The 18,816-nt window shown below is 51.1% G+C and overlaps 6 protein-coding genes across 6 annotated transcripts; 1 reads left to right on the top strand and 5 right to left on the bottom strand.

Moving 5' to 3' along the window:
- Positions 1-1,581: 1,581 nt before the first annotated feature.
- On the bottom strand, positions 1,582-2,666 carry AA0111_g9354 (hypothetical protein; the record flags this gene model as incomplete). Its single annotated transcript, XM_028655903.1, has 3 exons — positions 1,582-1,977; positions 2,049-2,509; positions 2,558-2,666. The coding sequence occupies 3 exons, from the start codon at positions 2,664-2,666 to the stop codon at positions 1,582-1,584; spliced, it is 966 nt and encodes a 321-aa protein (XP_028503096.1).
- Positions 2,667-3,518: 852 nt separating this feature from the next.
- On the bottom strand, positions 3,519-3,884 carry AA0111_g9353 (hypothetical protein; the record flags this gene model as incomplete). Its single annotated transcript, XM_028655902.1, has 1 exon — positions 3,519-3,884. One exon carries the CDS (start codon positions 3,882-3,884, stop codon positions 3,519-3,521), a length of 366 nt encoding a protein of 121 aa, XP_028503045.1.
- A 613-nt stretch (positions 3,885-4,497) lies between these two features.
- Positions 4,498-7,216, top strand: AA0111_g9352 (hypothetical protein; the record flags this gene model as incomplete). Its single annotated transcript, XM_028655901.1, has 2 exons — positions 4,498-5,371; positions 5,436-7,216. The coding sequence occupies 2 exons, from the start codon at positions 4,498-4,500 to the stop codon at positions 7,214-7,216; spliced, it is 2,655 nt and encodes an 884-aa protein (XP_028503042.1).
- Positions 7,217-7,663: 447 nt separating this feature from the next.
- AA0111_g9351 (hypothetical protein) lies at positions 7,664-9,505 on the bottom strand (the record flags this gene model as incomplete). The annotated part of the gene is made up of 1 exon (XM_028655900.1): positions 7,664-9,505. One exon carries the CDS (start codon positions 9,503-9,505, stop codon positions 7,664-7,666), a length of 1,842 nt encoding a protein of 613 aa, XP_028503098.1.
- Positions 9,506-10,385: 880 nt separating this feature from the next.
- AA0111_g9350 (Efflux pump) lies at positions 10,386-12,381 on the bottom strand (the record flags this gene model as incomplete). Its single annotated transcript, XM_028655899.1, has 4 exons — positions 10,386-11,419; positions 11,489-11,532; positions 11,590-11,969; positions 12,085-12,381. 4 exons carry the CDS (start codon positions 12,379-12,381, stop codon positions 10,386-10,388), a joined length of 1,755 nt encoding a protein of 584 aa, XP_028503099.1.
- A 1,839-nt stretch (positions 12,382-14,220) lies between these two features.
- Positions 14,221-17,465, bottom strand: AA0111_g9349 (hypothetical protein; the record flags this gene model as incomplete). The annotated part of the gene is made up of 2 exons (XM_028655897.1): positions 14,221-16,206; positions 16,257-17,465. 2 exons carry the CDS (start codon positions 17,463-17,465, stop codon positions 14,221-14,223), a joined length of 3,195 nt encoding a protein of 1,064 aa, XP_028503054.1.
- Positions 17,466-18,816: the final 1,351 nt, after the last annotated feature.

The raw sequence follows: 18,816 nt of genomic DNA, 5'->3' as shown, positions 1-18,816 counted from the left end.
GCCACAACTGAGTTGTACAACAAACGACTTTCACACTTCTTCCGCTGGCTGGCACACTGCTCCGTGCTTGATAAGAATTCTTACAACACCCTCGTGACCTTCATGTGTCGCTATTTCTATCGCATGTCCACGGTCCGCGCCGGCTTGGAGAAGTTCTTCCACAATTTGCCCATAGCCCTTATGTGCAGCTTGGTCTAGAGCGGTACCATATTTACCTTTGAAAATAAACGTGCGCTCATCCACATCCGCTTTAAGCAGCTTCGATACGATACTACTGTAGCTGTAACTCGCGGCAGAAAAGAGTGATTAAGGAACACCATCATCCTCATAGCATCCTACGTCGGCACCATTTGCGATGAGCATATCGACTATAGTATCGTGTCCTTGATAGGCAGCAGCTTGCAAAGCTGTACCGGAAAACCCCCCTTTTAAAGTTTACTTCAGCACCAGATGCAATGAGAATCTCTACAACCTTTTCATTGTTAAGAGACGCTGCAGCTTTAAGGGCGGTGTCGTGAAATCCGCCTACTTTGTTGATTTCTTGACTTGACTTTGAGTTGCAGTCTGGATTGTAGTCGGGCTGGTCTTCCTAATAACAAATGAAGATAAGACACTGGAGAGACCAACAAAGGGCTTCGTATCCGCTTTCCTCGGCAACGAGCTCCTGGACATCTATAACCCGGATACTGCATGCATCTGCCAACTCGGCAACGGAAAGCGGCCTCAAACTAAACACAAGCCATTCTAGAGCTGCCCGGGCTTCATCAAAGTATGGGTCGTCGATCGATGTTAACATAAGCGCATATGTTTCGTCCAAGGTGAACAGCATTATGTATATTGCTTGTGAGGTTTATTTTGGTTGCAATATTTTCAGATTGCGAATCTCATGGAGCTGGAGTGCAGCCCACTGAAACTTGCGGCTCAGGTCGATACCTGAGTATCGTCGAATGAACGACGTTCACAACGAACGAGGCTCAAAACCCATCCGATCTCTTGTGTAATACCCCTTAGATCTCCTCTTTTATTGCGTTCGGTAGTCTCATTGACTCTCCATCTGTGACCAGCGCTTTCCTCACGTTGGTATCAACATCTTTGTTATCACCTGTCTTGTCGATTGTGGATTGAGCCCCACACCGAGACGCCTCCAGATCTTCGACGTTTACTTCCTTAAGGCTGGTGATGAGAAGTCTTGTTTTCGGAACAGCTTGTGCAGTGCATTTGAGTCCCTCTATGATCTATGCTCCCTCCACTTTCGAGCATTTGTCTACTGCGTCAACCACAAGACAAGATGTTTCGGCTTCTCCAACTAAAGTCACAAGTATAGGCTTAAAGAGTTTTTAAGATGGTTTATGGGACAGTGTTTGAGGACAGTCAACGTAGAGACGTGATTCAACACTGCGCTCGCAACATAATTGAGTGACCACGGCGCCTCTATCTAGCCTAGCTACAAATCCATTCGACAGATCTCTGCAATTGTTGAAAGTGCAAGAAGAGCGAAAGACAATAAACCCAGCGTGCGGATCACATATATAATTCAATAGCAATAACCACCCCACGATTAATAATCATGCCCCAGTTCGTCTAGCCGAGACACTGGACAGCGAACTCACCCTGTCCTGCTAGCGGAATCCAGATATCGTATTGCTGGCTGTTCTCATCCATGACAAGGTAATGATCGAAGTGCGGTATGAAGATCATGAAAGCATCCTGTGTAGAAGTGCACGACTTGCTTGGATCGAATTCAGTCGACTCGGTGTACTCCTGACTGTATTCCATAGATACGTCGATGTTAACGGATGCAGTGAAGATCTCAAAGAAGCCGACGCTTACTCCGGCACTCACACCTACGCTTGCGGAATAACCTTCCGTAGTAGACCACGAGGTGACTACACCAGGTGAGGAGATGCCGGTCATCCGGTTACTGACACCGGGTTGAGGAACCGACCTGGAAAGACCGAGAACAAATACCTCTTCTTGCTGTTTTAGGATCGTGTCAGCTAGAAGCCAGTAAATTATTTCAGCAGGCCAAAGATCGATTGAATACTCACTCTCTTCTGGATGGTGGGTCCCAATAGACGTATGGTGTCATTCCTCGCCCTCTCCCAGAACTCTTCCATCTCCTCTATCGTCATCGACTCGACTCTTAGTTCCGGTTTAGCAGAAAGGATCGTGCCGCGAATCGTATAACGTCTAGCATAATTCTCTGGCGTGGCGCCAGCTTGGACGTATTGGTCTGTACCTGCCTCTACTGCAGCAGGACCTGGGGCACGACCGCCAGAATCTTTAGGTTCACACGACTCCTTTATTGTGCGATAATATGTCGGACCACTGACAACGTTCAAATACGCGTCCTGCCCATCGCCGCGGGTGTTGCATACACTGATAGCGCAGTTTGCGTTCTGTCCTGTATTCTTGCCATCGAGAAACACACGGCATCTGCCGTCCGAGATTGGAGTACCACCACTGAAAGGGCCTTCTGTCCAGTCAATGTCAGCCATGATTCTGTCGCCTAAGGCGTGGTTAGCTGATGGTCTTGTAACGCCAGGCGATTACCTACAAGCGTCATAATTTGGCCGCGTATATCTGTCACATTCATAGACTAGCGATTGCGCCCGGACACTGGATACACCAACGACGGCTAAAAGAGCGGCCAGCTCGACCAGCATATTGAAAGTGTAATCGAGTTTTTTGAACTGACTGGAAGATAATGTTTGCCACAGGCAAAGGCAATGCTGTTCAAGATGCTGAGAAGAAATGGGGGATTCGAAGGCTCTATATAAATATCTTCGCAGCACCGCGTTCCCCGAATTTCTGCCCTGATGTCATACCTATGATGCACTGACCTGCACAATATATTGGACAATCCTGCATGGTCGTCGATTCTGAGGTTTAGAAATGATCATACCGTTTGTCACGAACTGCTGCGCCGCTGGATAAACTGATGATGTTGGTACCATAGTGGAGATCTGTAGCTGCTTCCGAGTGCTGATTCGCTGCAAAGACATGTGGATATGCAACCCCCTCAACACCAAGTCGGCACGGGACATCCGTTCTACTTGCCTTTAATGAACGAACGATGAACACTTTCGCATCCTTCGTTTCTTTCGATGACACTTTAGCTGTTCTCTATCTTCTCAACCGCAAGGTTACCGTGCCGGGTGCCGGTTGCCGGTACCGCGTCCATATGCCAAATACGCGCCTTCACACGCATAGAATCTCTAATCTGAACGATGTCTGCGGCTACATTCTAGCAACATGGACATAAGCATCAGAATCTCTCTGTTCACATTACCGTCTTGCGACTCAAGTCGTTAGAAGCAAGTGTTTTCCATTCTGGCTGAGAGCCGCGGAACCATTGGAGCAGCGATTGGGAGAACGGCAATGATCCTGCTGGATCTTAGCCGAGATCGCAAGAATGATGCCTGGATGCGATGCTGTTAAGGTAATTGTACATAAGTTGCTGGAGACTGTTCCCGAAAATATGGATGGAGAGCAAGTATAGTATCACATTCGTGCCGTTACGAGGACGTTGATATAGCTAGAGCGACACTGAAAGGATATGTGAGCCGGCGAACAGCAGCTTGGGATTCTTGTCCATACTCAACTGGGGCATCTTTGCCGAGCTTCTTTGAGTTCTTTCCCGACTGCTTAATCTCATCTTGGCATATCGCGAGGCGCTCTTGCGCCCATGTTGCGAGAATGCTTGAAAAACCACTCAGTAGTATGTCGTCTAGGGACTTGAGTGTTTTCCGAGGGGATTCGATACACGCGTAAGTTTCTTGTATGTCATCAGCATATCCGCTCCAATCGTGGTAATACTTGAGTGTACCCTCGCAGACCTGTATACCCTGCGAACCGATACCGACTGCAGCGCTGGGGTACATATCGATACGCTTACTAGCGAATAGAAAGAAGAGAAGCCAAGAGATTTCCTAAAGGAGATCGTGGTACGTTGTCAAGGGCGATGAATGTGCGGGGCAATAGGCACAAGGCCAACCTCAATCCACGCGGAGCCAGCCGACCTCAGCCAGGCTTTAAGCGCCCAGCTTAGCCATCAAGCCTCTTGTTCCCAGTATCAATAAAATGTCCAAGCCTATCTTACCCGGAGGCTATGAATGTGGGATCTTTACATACCTATGGTAACACGCATCAGGCTGAGGCCGCCCTGAAGCAACGTGGCTTAGCATGCAGCTCATTGGAATGTCCTAGACGATGCACCATTGCAGTGAAGATGACACAGCCAAACATACTGACATACTCAGGCCCTCTGTGCGGAAAAGTTGGTGACCGCGATGGAAGATCATAGTATCGAAAAGATCGTCCTCGCCCGTGCGCTGAGTTTCGAAACACGCCCTGAATTACGCCTCTGGGAACATGGTCTGTGCACATCCCGCCTTAGGGGGCGCAGCGAACATGCGCTTCGCATATCAACAGGCGCACGAGGCTCAAACATCGCGACCGGGCTTTTGATTTTCCACGCAAAAGCAATTTTACGAAATGTTGCGTCCCATACCAGCGGTCGGCCTTGCGAGTGCACTCGTCCAGACCATAGATTTCAGCATCAACGCACTTCGCAAGGACCATCCCATCTTCCAGCCTAGCTCACCTTCGACAACGCCGTTCGTGGAGAATGCAGCTTTCCTGCAGGACATCATACACAATCTGTATCGCCTAACCGACCTAATTGACCACTCTGAGCTCAAGGAGCTATACGACGAGAAATCTGCAAAAAGCGCAAAAGCAGCCAAGAAACTTAGCGAGGCTGCGTTGCAATTGCTGAAGCATGCCGATTTGGTCAAAGAGCTGACGGCTTCGTTCATTGACGCAGTTATCGCTGCACAAGAGAAAGGAAAGTTTGGCGATCCGCGATGGCCTACTGCTCGCGAAGCACTGTTGAACGGGGTGTGGAAGAAGGCCCACCTTACAGGTGTGAAGAAGAGGTATCGAGCTCTTCGTCGCGACATTGAGACAAGTCTGTTGTTGGCTATGCGCCAGTATCTTGACCAGTCAATTGAAACTGGTCTTGCTTTATTTAGCGGTGAGGAAGGCGTGCACACGAAGCACTGGGAAAAATGGCAGAATCAAACGCTCGACATGATCCACAGCAACGATTGGAAGAGCAACAAGAAGAAGGATGTCGAAGAATTTTCCAAGCAAGTTGATGCATTGATTCAGGCGGAAAATGAAGCATACTTTCGCGCGACAATCTTCGATAGGCTATGGTTTGAGGAGATGGACGAGAGGATGAATAGTATCCCTGCACCAGTCGATGGAGGTTTTGAGTGGGTATTCGGAGACGCCTCGAGACAAGTTGGCGGGTTGCTGGAGTGGTTTACCAATACAAGAGGCGAAGAAATATATTGGCTCACTGGTGCGTCTCTACCTCTTGCGATTCCGTCGTTTAATCCCTAATCTCCATCTCACACTGACCCTAGGGAAGCCGGGCTCCGGGAAGACGACTCTCATGAAGCATTTATTCCGTAATCCACGGTTGTTCCCACACCTTGAGGCCTGGTCAGGACAACTACCAGGCATCACGTCTGGATTCTTTCTCTGGAACTCTGGAACAGAACCGCAGAAGAGTTCTGTCGGCCTACTGCGAGCCATCATCTACGAAACCTTACAAGACTTGATCTTTGGGCCGTTGGAAGAAGATGGGATCATTGTGCAAAACCTATTCTCGGATCGCTGGAATGCTTTCCTCTCCTACGCTGGCGGTCTGCACGAATTTAATTTCCCAGAACTAAAGGCGGCATTCGAGGGCTTGGTCAGTGACGCGAAAAAGAAGTTCTTCTTCATGATTGACGGGCTGGATGAGACGGAGGATTATCCGAAGGAGTTGATGGACCTTGTGTTCAGCACTGCGCGAAGAGACAACGTCAAATTCTTGCTCTCGGCTCGAAGCTCACCAGCTTTCCAGTCAGCTTTTGAGAACAAGCCTAGAATGATGCTGGAAGAATATACCAAAGACGATATACATACCTACCTGGCCACGACGTTCAACATGGAGACTAAGCTGCAGGCATTGAGAGGAAAGATGGACGGAGAAGAAGAAAGCACTATTGTCAGGATACTTGCGGAAAAGAGTTCAGGGGTGTTTTTGTGGGCACAACTCGCAACCAAATTCCTCCTCGAAAACCTAGAACCCGACTCGGATTTTCTCATCTTGAAAGACCGCGCGGAAGCCCTTCCCTACATTCTCGACGACCTGCTCGCCCACATACTCAGCAAACTCACCCCAGAAGGCATTGAGGTAATCAACAAACTGCACAACCTTCTCTCACACCAAAACACATGTCCTGCTATCCTTCCGTTCTCGTTTGCCTATACAGCCGAAACACCAGCCACACTAGCCGCTGACGTACGGCCTTTGACAGCGGTCGAAATAAGTAAGAGAGTAGAAGACATGCAAGCCTTGACTCAACAGCGCTGTAAAGGGTTACTGTCCATCTTTGACACCACGCCATCCGACCAACATGCCAGTTTTGAGAGCCTCAGAATAAGTTACGCCCATCGTGCGATACGCGATTACTTCCTCGCATACCCCGGTCTATTGCAAACGAGCCTGAGCAACACATTGGAAGAAAACAACTGGAATCCAGCGCAACAATGGGCGAATGCTCATCTTTGGTTACTTAAAACCCTCTCTCCATCTACCACCAAACGCTCTAGCAATGGCAATAACAACTCGAAAGCATCAACGCTCCACGTATGGACCCCACTTTCTAGTGCATTAGAAAGTAGCCTCGAGTTACACCTAGCCACAAACAAATTCCCACTAACCTACATGGACGCCGCCCTGACAACCGCCGTCTTCCTTGCACTACGAAGTGAAACCGGCCACGACCTTCCTCAATACGCCTCATCGTCACATGCCTCGTCCACATCAACAACACCTTCTGCATCCACAACCCCGACAACCCTTACAACTCCCCTCGATCTAGCCGTGCTCCTCAACCTCACCGCCTACATCGCGCTGAAAGCCAAAACCACGGATCGCCGTGAAGTACGCCACGCGCTCGACTACAGCCGCGGAATGCGAAAACGAATGGGCGTTGGAGGGGAGGAAGTCTGGTTATCTGGACGGGGAAGGGAGAGGCTGAGGAAAGAGTTTGAGAAGGGGAGGCAAGATGGGGAGGCGTTGTTGGAGTATTATGCCAAGGCGGTTAGGTTTGGGGTCAGTAAGCCGGAACTTGAAGCGCCGGAGTGGGTGTGAGAGATATACGAGCAACAGGCTGATTGATTGGACTTACGGATTGGAGTAAGAAGTAGTGATGTACCGGGAGGATGGTGTAAGAGGGAATCTCTCGCCATAGCGCATATTGATAATTTGGAGGAACAACGTCGACGCAAATGAAAACATGATCCGATAATGATGAGGAGATTAAGCTTCTTCTAGTTAACAGAAATAGGATGGCGGGTATCTCGGGGTAGAGAGAGTGTCCGTGTATGTAGTGTTTCCTCCCTCTCTCTCTCTCTTTCTCTCTTTAGCTGCAAGTAGATTACTCGAACGAAACATACAACCAATCCACCGACTCAAAGTGCTCGAAAGCCAAAAGTAGAATGCTGGGAAAGAAGTATAAGAAGGAGAGCCATGTACAAGGCGTGACAATGACAGAAGCATGAAAGGAAAAAGACGTCAGTCAAGTAATTAAGCAGCCGGTTAGCTCTTGGCACCAGACGCTGTGCCCTCCTGCGATGATCCCACGGGTTTATCCCCATGCTCCTGTCTCAACCTATCCACCTCCTCATCGTCCGCCTTGGCCGGATGACCATCGCCCCTCCAGCCCTCATGGTTATTGCTTGGGCGAAAGTCCTTGGCATGGTACTTCATTGCATCGACCCTGGCCCCAGCCTCTCTCTGGACCTGGTGTCTTAGATGCCTGGGCGACATTTCACCTTCTTCCTCTAGACGGTCCAGTTCCTCCACATCACTACTACTCATACTGCTGCTCCTGCTGATCTGAGTGTAGACCACGGCGTCGCCCTCCTTCTTCTTGCGCTCGCGCTGTTCGTTCTTCATGTGTTCCATCTTCTCGGCGTCGCCTTGGCAGTCGAGTGTACGTATGTGTAGACCGGGAAGATTTTGAGACATGAATTCTTTGAGTTGTGGAAGGAGTTTGGCGTTAGGGCGGTAGGTGCCTGAGTCGTTGTCGATGACAAGTTCGTAGTAGGCTGGGTCTTTCGGAGGACCTTCTTTGGGAGGTCCGCCGTCGACGTCGCCTGGGGGATGGGATGTATTGTTTCCCCCTTCATCCGGCGGCTTGCGGTCCTTGTGCTTTAATCTTCTGATGAAAAACTCGCCGGAGAATGCGACGTATGCCGCGACATCGCTGTGCATAGTGTGTTTGCTTAACATATCGATGCCGAATTCCTTGCCAGTTTCTGTGAATCTGAAGAGTGCATCAAGGGTCAAGACGTAAGTGAAGATCCTCCCACCTTGATCGTAGTGGACTAGTTCGAGGAACTTTTGTGTGAATTCCTGGCAGGGTGCGGGCAAGGTTTTGAATTCGGTGGCATGATCGAAGTTGTACACGCGTGCGTGCTGGTGATGTAGTGCTTTTGAGAGGATGAATCCTCGCACGCCCTTGGCGGTGAACATGCTCTTGACAAAAGGCTTGAACTCGACGTAGCGGTGGTACATGGCTTCGGGGACTGGACCGCGCATTTGCATTTGGTTTGACTGGAAGTTGTACTTCTCAGGCTTCTGCTTGCCGCTCCTGCGCGACACTTGGCCATCGTTGTTGGGCTCTTTCTGACCCAAGAGGCGTCCTAGAAGCGGAGAATAGTGCCGTATCCAGAACTGTGGACCAATTGTATAGGCACGCCCGCCGTTGTCGTCTTCGGTCCTGCCCAGCACTTGTACACTGACGTTGAGCGTGCCATTCATGTGTTGCGCCTTGCCGAAGCAAACAGCCATTGCCCGCAGCGCATAGGCCCGCTTGCTCACCATGCGCTTCTTGATGGGATACGTCTGGTCTTGTATGCCTCCCCAGTTCTCGTTTACTGCAGGGACGGTAACGTGGACGTTGCCGAGGCGGTCGTCATGGTCTGCAGGGTCTTCGTCGTATATGCGGCATTTGAGGTTGAAGCCCGAAGCGGGCACGTTGGCGACTACCCACTCGCAGTCCCATACAGGATCGGTGCTCTGTCGCACTGTCGGTGTTCGCAACGTCAACGGCGGGTCTTCTTTGTGTCGTGTGGGCAGGCCGGTGAAGAGCTGGGCGACGATGAAGGGATCGGCGCTCAGGGTATTGATGTCGGCGAGCGGCAGGTTGTTGGCGCGATGTAGCGTAAACTTGACGGTATAGCCGGGAGGTGCGCGCGGTATGGGTGTGTCGTCGAAGCCACCTTCCGGGCCCTTCTTCTTGCTGCCGAACGTATCCGTCTTCTGCGGCTTTGGGGGCTCGTTGTCCGCGCCATCGAAACCGCCCGCCTTCTCCGGCACGACGGGCGCATGTCCGTTCAGCGCGTCTTCAGGCTTCGCATCCTTCACCTGTGCCATGGTTGCGATGCGCAATGCGCGACGGTGACTCGGTGTGGGAACTGTGCGGCGTGCTGGCTGTGCGGAGTATGATCGCGTCTCGGCGCAAGGGAACCAGGGCGCGCAACAGAGGCCAGCTAGCAGCAGTTGTAGATGTCAAAAGTGAAGTGTTGCAAAACCACCAAGGTCGGCTGGCGCATGGCGTGGCAGAGTGTAAGCAGAATATGCAAGGCTGGAAAAAGAAGCGCCGAACGCGCAATCGCTGGCGGGCGCAGTGCAGGATGGATGTTGATCGGCAGTGGGAGAGGCTTGACGGGCTTGACCCTGCGAAAACAAGCTTTGCTAAGCATCAGCCCAGACGCTGACCACTTTACCCAGCCACATCCAACCTATCCAATCTAACAGCCCGTGTCAGCTGCCGTCTCCACTCGTCTCCTCTTCCCACCCGTCTTGACTGGGCTAGGGACTCGCATGTGACATCCAAACCTGGCCATACCACAGCGAACCGCCTGACGTCACGGCGGGTGGGACCGGCCCAACATGCACCGGCAGCCCAAAAAACGTGCGGGTATAGCAAAAAAACGTGCATCATGTGATTTTTACGTCGTATGTCTACTATTAGATCTACATTTTTCATGAGAGAAGAGTCGTCATGTCCCTGCCAGCACATCTGCCAGCTCATTCAAAAAGCAAGCTGCCATGTCTATCAGTTCATCGTCCGTCTATTACAATGTATATGTGACAGTACAACGGTACTGCCATGCAAAACACAAGAACGCCGCGCTCGCTTCCAGATGCGAGTGCTAACTTGCCGCCGAAAAGGGTATCATACAGTCCATGGACCAAGACGTCTAAGAAATCGTCATGTCGAAATAAAGTTTTTATAAGACGCCACACCACGCTACGCAGCAGCCATGGTGATCTGCTTGCCCTTCATCGACTTCCACTGCACGAACGCCGCGCCGACAATTGACACGGTGCCGCAAGCAACTGAGACGTAGAACGTCTGGGTCAGAGTCAGGTTGTAGGCTGTAAGCACACCAGACAGATATTCGGGATCGATAGCATGCTTGAGCTCAGTCGCACCGGTTCTGAGAACGATGCTGGCGTCAAGATCAGGCACGATGCTGGCGAGGTTCTTGATGAGCTGGTTGGTGAAGACGTTCTGACCAACTGAGATGAACAGAGCACCGCCGAGGGTCTGCGTGAACATCATAATCGCAGTACCGATAGCGATATCATCGGCCGGCAACACTGTCTGAACAGCGACAAGAGTCTGCTGCATACCGAAACCGACTCCAGCACCGAAGATGAACTGGTATCCGATCCACTTGGAGGAGCCACTGTCAACTTCCAACGTGGACAAGAGACCAGCACCGATTGCCATCAAGATGGACGAGACCAGCATGAATGGGGTGTAGTAGCCCAGAGCTGTAACAAGCCCACCAGCAAGCATTGAGATGATGACGAGTCCTAGGATGGCAGGCAAGTTCATGATACCGGACTTGGTAGCCGATGCGCCCTTGATCGCCTGGAACCAGATTGGAAGATAGTAGACGATGAGGAAGAATGCTGCACCCAACATGGCACCGAACCATGCACTACCCCAGACGTTGCGGTTAAGGAACACGCGAGGGGGCACGGTAGCATCCTCCTGCTTCCACCACTGGATGGCGATGAAACCGGCAATGAGTAGAACGAAGAGGACCAGGAGCGCGATGATACGTCCACTGTTCCATGCATACTTGCTACCACCCCACTGAAGGGCAAGCAACAAACAGATGATAGCTGGTAAGAAACACGCGGTACCGGGAAGATCGAACTTCTGAAGCTGTTGCTTCCAGGTAGCCTCAACCTTCTTGCCACGACGCTTGACATTGAGGAAGGGGATGATGAAGGCAGCGGTAGCGGCACCGAAGGGAAGGTTGATGTAGACTGCACACCGGAAGTCAGCGGATGGATCCACAAAGCTTGACCGTACCTCATATATGAGTAATCACTTACAGCACCAGCGCCAAGTCAAATGGTCTGTGAAGGCTCCGCCCATACTAAGCAATTATTAGTTCACGTCGATCTTAGATCCCGAATCCTTCTCCACAACTTACAGTGGACCAGCGACAGACGCAATACCATACATGCCTCCAATGAGTCCCATGTAAGTAGGACGACTGCGCAGCGGCACGGTAACAGAGATGATCAGAATGGCTCCAGAAAAGATACCGGCTGCTCCTACACCAGCGACTGCGCGACCAATAATGAGAGCTGTTGAGTTTGGCGCAACACCGCAGATAAGCGAGCCGAGTTCGAAGATGAAGAGGGCGATGAGATACACCCATTTGATGGAGTAGTATGTATAGAACTTTCCGTAGATCAGTTGCGTCGCGCAAGTCGTCAGGAGGTATGACGACCCATACCATCCCACGTCGTTGAGCGCTTTGAACTGATCTGTGATACGAGGAATAGCTGTTGCGATAATTGTGTTATCCTACAAAGGTAGTGCTATCAGTATTGATCATAGTTAGGTTTGACAGGTGTAGCCGCTGTCGATCAACGGCTTACCAAGGCAGTGGAACCGGGGATTACAGAAAGATGCAGCTTACCAGTGCCATGCAAAACACACTCAGACAAAGCGCCAGAGTGATGGCAGTGAGCTTCCATTTTGTCGGGTATTCAAAGTCGTCGTCATCTTCCAACGTTGGCTCGGCTGTTGAGTTGGGTCGCGACGACTTTTCGCCAGTGACGGGCCGAGCAGCATCTACTGCAACGCCAGCAGCAGGGGCAACGGTTTCAACAGCGCCCTTCTTCTCGTCGATAACAGTGGGCTGGACGCTAGGCGCAGCGGTTTTCTCCGAGTCCGCCATGCTGGAGGGGCGGAGCTCGTTATTTGTGTCGCTCATGGAGAAAGCGAAGAGAGACCTTCTGATGTATACGCGATGACGTAGGGTAGTTCGTGAGACAAGTCGTCAAAGCGCCAAGGAAACAAACAACCGGATGGTTGCGAAGAAAGAGCGAGAAGCGGATGAACCCTTGGATAAGTAACTAGGCAAATACTTCGCAGGGGCGGAAAGTGTAGCCTCTATATACTACCCGACTATTCTGGCGGGCCAAAAAGGAGGTAGGTACGAGACCGGAGTCAGGGCTCAAGCGAATCGAGTGCAACCGATATTTCCCTTGCCTGACGGAGACATGACAATCTTTCGTCCCCGTCTGCGGCGTGGGCGCTAGAATTAGCTGCCGGGTTTCATGCTCGCTCACCCATGCGCACAACAAAGCTTAGTACCGGGGTCTCGGGGGTCCATTCCTCGCATACATCGTATCGTGCCTAACATCTGACCAACCCAGAACCTTCCATTGTTTGCTTTCATCGCAGCATGCCACCAGGTTTCGTCCGTGTAGAGTACCTTCTCACCGTCATCTGCCTCTTACTGGCTGCCTGAACCCCACCACCACGCTTCCAAACACCCATTCCATCTCTCCGCCGGTGACTCGATGAGTTTGCGATTTGCACCTATCGTTGCATCGCAGGGGCCTTTCGATTACCGAGGACCTGGATGCTGAGTCTAGAAACGTGCTTGCGGTCAAGAAGCTTCGCGCCGTTGCAGACGATCTTGCGGCTTAGCTAGCGTCCGTTTGCATTAAGCGTTCCAGACAAGGGACGGACTCCGTGAGCGCCGATTTTTTTTTCTTTCGATACGGTTCATCACCATTATGTTCTCACTATGAGCAGGTTTCTTGGGTGTACTACCGTCACAACGTGGCGCATCCTCCTTTGTCTCCATGCGCTTATGCAATATTCCAAGCTCACCGAGTTTCTGCTAACGATTATGTCCCCTGCGTGCCTGATACTGCTCTGGAATTTCGTCCGTGAAATCTCGAGTTATCTTATCTTATCGTGCCTTCTATACACGATGTTGTTTCGTCCGTGAACCCTCATCACCACACGCGTGCAAGATTGTGTGTAGCTGCCTGAAATCGATCCTCACCGGCTAAATTTCACCATTGTGGATATCCACTTACAGGATACCGTTCTAGCCTCGTCAACCAGGCAAGCCGCCAAGCTCATCTGACTCGCTTTTGTAAAGGCTTGGCATGAGGGTCGGGGACTCGGAGGAGAATTGCGCTCCGCTCGCTTACTACTTACGAGAATGCGACGGGAGAAGATGACGCATCACTAACGCGGCTGCAGGTATGTGTCACGGTGGCTGCCTTGGTAGAACCGTGGAATGAAAAGACGATGAAAAGTTACATTGCCTTGTGTAGTCCACGCTGCAGTATTTCTCTTGCTGAATCGGCGTATGCTGCTTTGGCAAAAGTGTCCGCTTCGGAGAGATTCTACCAGCAGTCTATGGTGTTTACTCTCCGAGGATCGTCGCGAGTATCTTCACCAAATCTGCGACGCTCTCAGAGTAGCCGAGTCACACTGTCACAGCAATGATCCATTGAGCCCGTTTTTTTCAGCCGCACAGCATCTGCGTGCACCCTGCACGCGGCTATGCACTCGATCGTTTAGCAAGTATGTCACAGTCACACCATGCATATCGTGCTGCAAATGTAACATCCGAAGAAGCAGAAGACGGAATAAAACGGTCCGATTGACGTGTTGAAATCGCCATGTAGTTTTCTAGTTTAACACATGTTGGATGCCTGATGTTGACGCAGGCTTGTTTCGCGGCTATGACAGGTACTGGACACCCTCTGAGCATACCGCTGCTCCTACCTTCCCCCGTTGACTATTTTTATTGCACGTTCTGCTGGATCCAGTACCAGATTCTTTCAATGTACTCCTTGTCCAGGGGCTTGACGTCCCTCAGCGCCGGTACGCACTTGCTCGTTTCCGCTGTTGAGAACTGCGGTCTTGAAGTACTGTACTCCATACCGTTGCCGTACGACTCTTTCCACAATCCTAGTAACTTCAGCGCAGAATGATTCGAGTCGCCAGCCTGCTCTAATCGCTCCACCCACTCCTTGGGCGTAACAATTTCGAACCATTCCTTCTTTTGCAGCCACTGTAACATCTGGTTCCAGTCGGGTTCCTGATGCGGATTCAATACATGGAACACTGGCATGTCCTCTCCCCCTTTGATTGGACCAGTGGCCTCAAGGAACGCTTTCGCAGCAATATTGACAGGTAGCCAGTCTAGAGGCTCGCTTCCAAGATCGGGCAAACATTTAATGAGCTTCGCAGTACTCAACATCATAGGCCAGGCTTCCTTCGTGTTCCATACCCCTGACATCGAATCACCAGCAAGCTGACCCACACGGACAACTGCGATACGTCCGCGAAGACTCGTCCGATTATGCGCTTCAAGGCAGATATGCTCTGCAACCCATTTCGAACGCGAATAACCCAGCGGAGACGCAGAAGAGGGCTCCGGTGACAGTCGCTCGGGTAGCTCACCCGATGCGTCCAGAGACCCGTTCATGATGGCCGCAGTGGAAGAACAGTATGTGAAGCGCGGAGGCTGCGCTTGTGGTGACTTCAGAGCGAGATCGAGCAAGTTTCTCACACCGGCTATGTTGTCTTTCTCAAAACTGCGCAACTTGAGACGGAAGTTGACAGTCCAAGCAACGTGGACGATTGAAGTTACTCTCTGTGCAAGGAACTCGTACACTTCGTCGCTAAGCCCCAGACGTTTTTCTCCTAGTTGAGACGTCACGATTCTGATCTTACCATTGGGGGACCCCGATGACAACAGGTTAACCAATCCACGCTGCTCTAGTGCTTTGCTCACACGTTCCCTTGCTGCATGCTCATCTACCCCTCTGACAAGGCAATAGACAGCTTCAACATTGGACGTCTTTTGCAGCAGGTCTAGAATGTGTGCTCCCAAAGCACCGGTGGCTCCTGTAAGTACTACTACTTCGCTGCCTTTCTTATCTCCAATCGACCCATCTGTGGTGGCAGTTTGCTGCGGTGTCGTCTTGAACGAGCTGTATTGCTCTACCAAGTCCAGCATCAACTTCTCTTCGTCTTCACCATCGGAGTCGATCTGACCATGCCTCTTTCGCAAGACGTAATCTGCCAGTCTTCGTATAGTACCACAGTCCTCGACGACGCTCATTGGAAGCTGCCCTTCAAAGTTGGGTATCAAGCGTCTCAAGCGCGTTCTCAACTGCATGCACGCAATAGAGTCCACCCCGTAGGAAAACAAGTCCATGTCTTCGTTTAATCCTGCCGTCTGTCCGGTCATGCTTTGGATGAGGCTAACTAGATGCTGAGGCAAATCTTTGTCACTGACTTCAGGTGATGACTCGGAGTCTTGAGATTTGTATGCGTAATTGATGATGTCTTCGAATCGAGATTCTGCCGCTCTGCGGATGATCGTCCCCTTGCTACTCTTTTCGAGCGGCTCGTCTTGATGGGAGAGGGGGATCAGCATGTCAAAGGGTATTCTAGCATGGTCTTGACTCTCGCTGTTCAATTTCTCGACTTGACTCTTGATACGTTCAAGAAGCTCTTGGTCTGACATGTTGCTCGCCTCCTGTGATCGCAGAAGGAGAGCACCTGGGAAAGGTCGGTTGTTGCCGAATATCAACACATCGTCGAGGTAAGGCGACGTCGCGATAGCGTCTTCCAAGGGTGCTGGGTCGAATTTCTTTCCTGTTATTAGTGTGAGCTGTGAGTCTGCTCGCGAATGATACAGCCATGCGTCTTTAATCGTTGGGTGTGCCGCGAATAAGTCGGCAGTGGCGAACGATCCGTCTGGTCGATTCTGTTTCGCCTATACCAAAGTCAGTGAAGGATCCTGTCTCTTCATTTCGTAGGAAGTACCATGTGCGGCCATCCCGGCTTGATGATCAGTTCAGCTAGATCATCTTCACGCCTCTCAAACTCTATCAGATTTCGTGGATTGTAGTTTCGAAGATACTGCCAGTCATTATCGGAGGCAAAATTTCGATACGACGATAGAATGAAGCCACACTCCGCACTCCCAAGTCTTGAGATGAGGTTTACTCGATTCTTCACCAATCGATCGCCGACTTCTGTTGGCAACGCAGCCCCTCCAACACCCACGATGTCCATGCCCTGAAGCGCTTGGAGACCTTTTCCATCTGCCTCCATCATCTGGAGAACATACGGTACCGACGAGAAATATCTGACCTTAGGCAGTCCCTCAGTCGCCGCGTATGATCTAGCCACATCCAGGCAACTACAGATATTGCGTGCTGGTATGGGCATATCTTTGCTTGGGAAAAGCCAAATCATAGCATTGCTTGTCCAGCATCGGAAGAGATCTGCGATGCCACCATGATAAAGTGGCGTTGTGGTGAACGACGCTAAGGAGGGGATTCTAGGGAGATGTGGAAGCACGCCAATAGCGGCGCGATGAGACTGTGGTATAGGCTTCGGTAGACCTGAAGAGGTTCCAGATGTATGATGGAGATACGCGATTGCTCTTTCATCTACGTGAAGAGGTTCGATGCTGGTTCCTGGCGAAGTCTGGATGACTTCAGAGATGTCTTCTGTATCGCTCATAGGCAGCAGGCGTACTTCTAGCCCAGAAGTTCCCTGCTCTTTTGCCAGATTCTTTGTCTCTTGCGCTCGTTCTGCATGAGCAGCATCGTAGAAGAAATCAGAAACTTCGCACGATGTACAGAGATGTAGTATGGCAGCTGGTTGACATTGTGGTGCTATCAGAAGAACAGAGTATCCTAGTCTGATTAGGCCTAACCAGGTGAAGAGAAATTCCGGAGAGCTGTGGCACAGCAAAGCGACCGTCTCTGCCTTTCCAGAAATATCAAGAGACTTTGCCAGGCGTGAGGCGAAGACATTGGTGCCTTGGTCAACGTCTGCAAATGTAAGAACCCGATAATCCCAATTCTGTTGGCCTGTTCGCGGTATGGGGAAGCCAACGGCGGGGAGCAACGGATGATGCTGGGATTGCTGACTGAGAAAATCGCTAATGTTCCGGTATGGCTTCGGATTGGTGTTCAGGGCGGCAGCTTGACCGAGTGTGCAGACGAAGTAGTTGCTCTGCATTTTGGGATGCATACCAGGGATGAGTGTGTAGACTGAACTTTCCGGTCCAATGGTCTATGAGGCTGGTTTGTTGATGCATCGGGTTCAATGGCATAGAATTTGTGATTACAGCGGCGCTGCAAGCCCCATTAGTCGTGACATCATAGTAGCTGCAAAGGCAATAGCGACCCTGCAGCTGCTCTTTAGACAAACTACCGTATAGACAGCGCATGTCAGGCTGTACTTTGGCAAAGAACATGAGGTTGCATACGGCAATTCCACGATAGCAGCAAGCTTTGGACTATTCGCAAGCCTCGGGGTAATACATAGTAGATCAGTTGCTGCGCGCACGAACCATGCGTTCGACGAGGCTTTGCCCACCCAACGCAGGCCTGTGACGCGAGCCGCCATTTGGTCGCGTCAAATTGTATGTGTTCAATAGTACTCATATCCCTCAGTCGTACATGGCGTCACGAAACGTCTAGAAGAGGCTCGAGTATCTTCCTGTGCAAAGCAAACTCGAAAAACGGTTGGAGAGCGTCGTAGACCCACGTAATCTGCTTACGACAGGCGTTACCATGTACGGGCTACGCCACAGTCACTATCGCAATTCTGGGGTAGCGAATGCGGGCAATGTTGACGCGTCGACGCCATCCAGTAGCGGCTATCAAGGTGTCGCAATAGTCAAGTCGCAATAGTCAAGTCGCAATAGTCAAGTCGCAATAGTCAAGTCGCAATAGTCAAGTCGCAATAGTCAAGTCGCAATAGTCACGTCGCAATAGTCAAGTCGCAAGATGTATCGTACCCTGTATGTGGAAGCCAGGACCATCTCTTTCTGGCTCAGGTGACAACAGCACATCAGCGCTTCTCCGCTCTTGCTCTCCGCACAGCGGGCTTATATCCGATGCGGCACAACAAGATGTTGTTTTGGGACGGATAGTGGGGAGAAAGTTGCAGCTAGCAGCGTGGCGGTGTGTGGCAATGCGAATAGCGTCGCAGGGAACAGCGTGCGTCTTTTAATCCAGATTTGTCAAGGAAAGTGATTGGTGGTGCCCATTGCAGGCCACATGCATTGGGCCGGTGGATGGGTCGTTCGTCTGTGCGGCCCGAGGATGTATATGCGGGTCACCTAGCAAGGCAATAAGCTAGGTAGACAAAGCCGGAAGTCATGGATGCGGCGTTCCTCCAGTGACAGCTGTGTTTGCTGTGGCTCCAATCCTGCATCCTACGTTTCTCCCAGATGCCGCCGGGTCTTGACGCGACATGAGATGAGATCTGAAACGATGCGACACTGAGGATGCGGTGAATCATGCAAGGCTGCAATTGTTTTTGGCCGGCTTATAGTCAACAGTGGAGCTCGGCCCGTACGACG

The sequence above is a fragment of the Alternaria arborescens genome (genome assembly GCF_004154835.1).
Source record: "Alternaria arborescens strain FERA 675 chromosome Unknown contig_26, whole genome shotgun sequence".
NCBI classification, from domain to species: Eukaryota; Fungi; Ascomycota; class Dothideomycetes; order Pleosporales; family Pleosporaceae; genus Alternaria; species Alternaria arborescens.
Note: the sequence above shows the minus strand (reverse complement) of the source record. Positions and strands in the feature narration are given on the sequence as shown.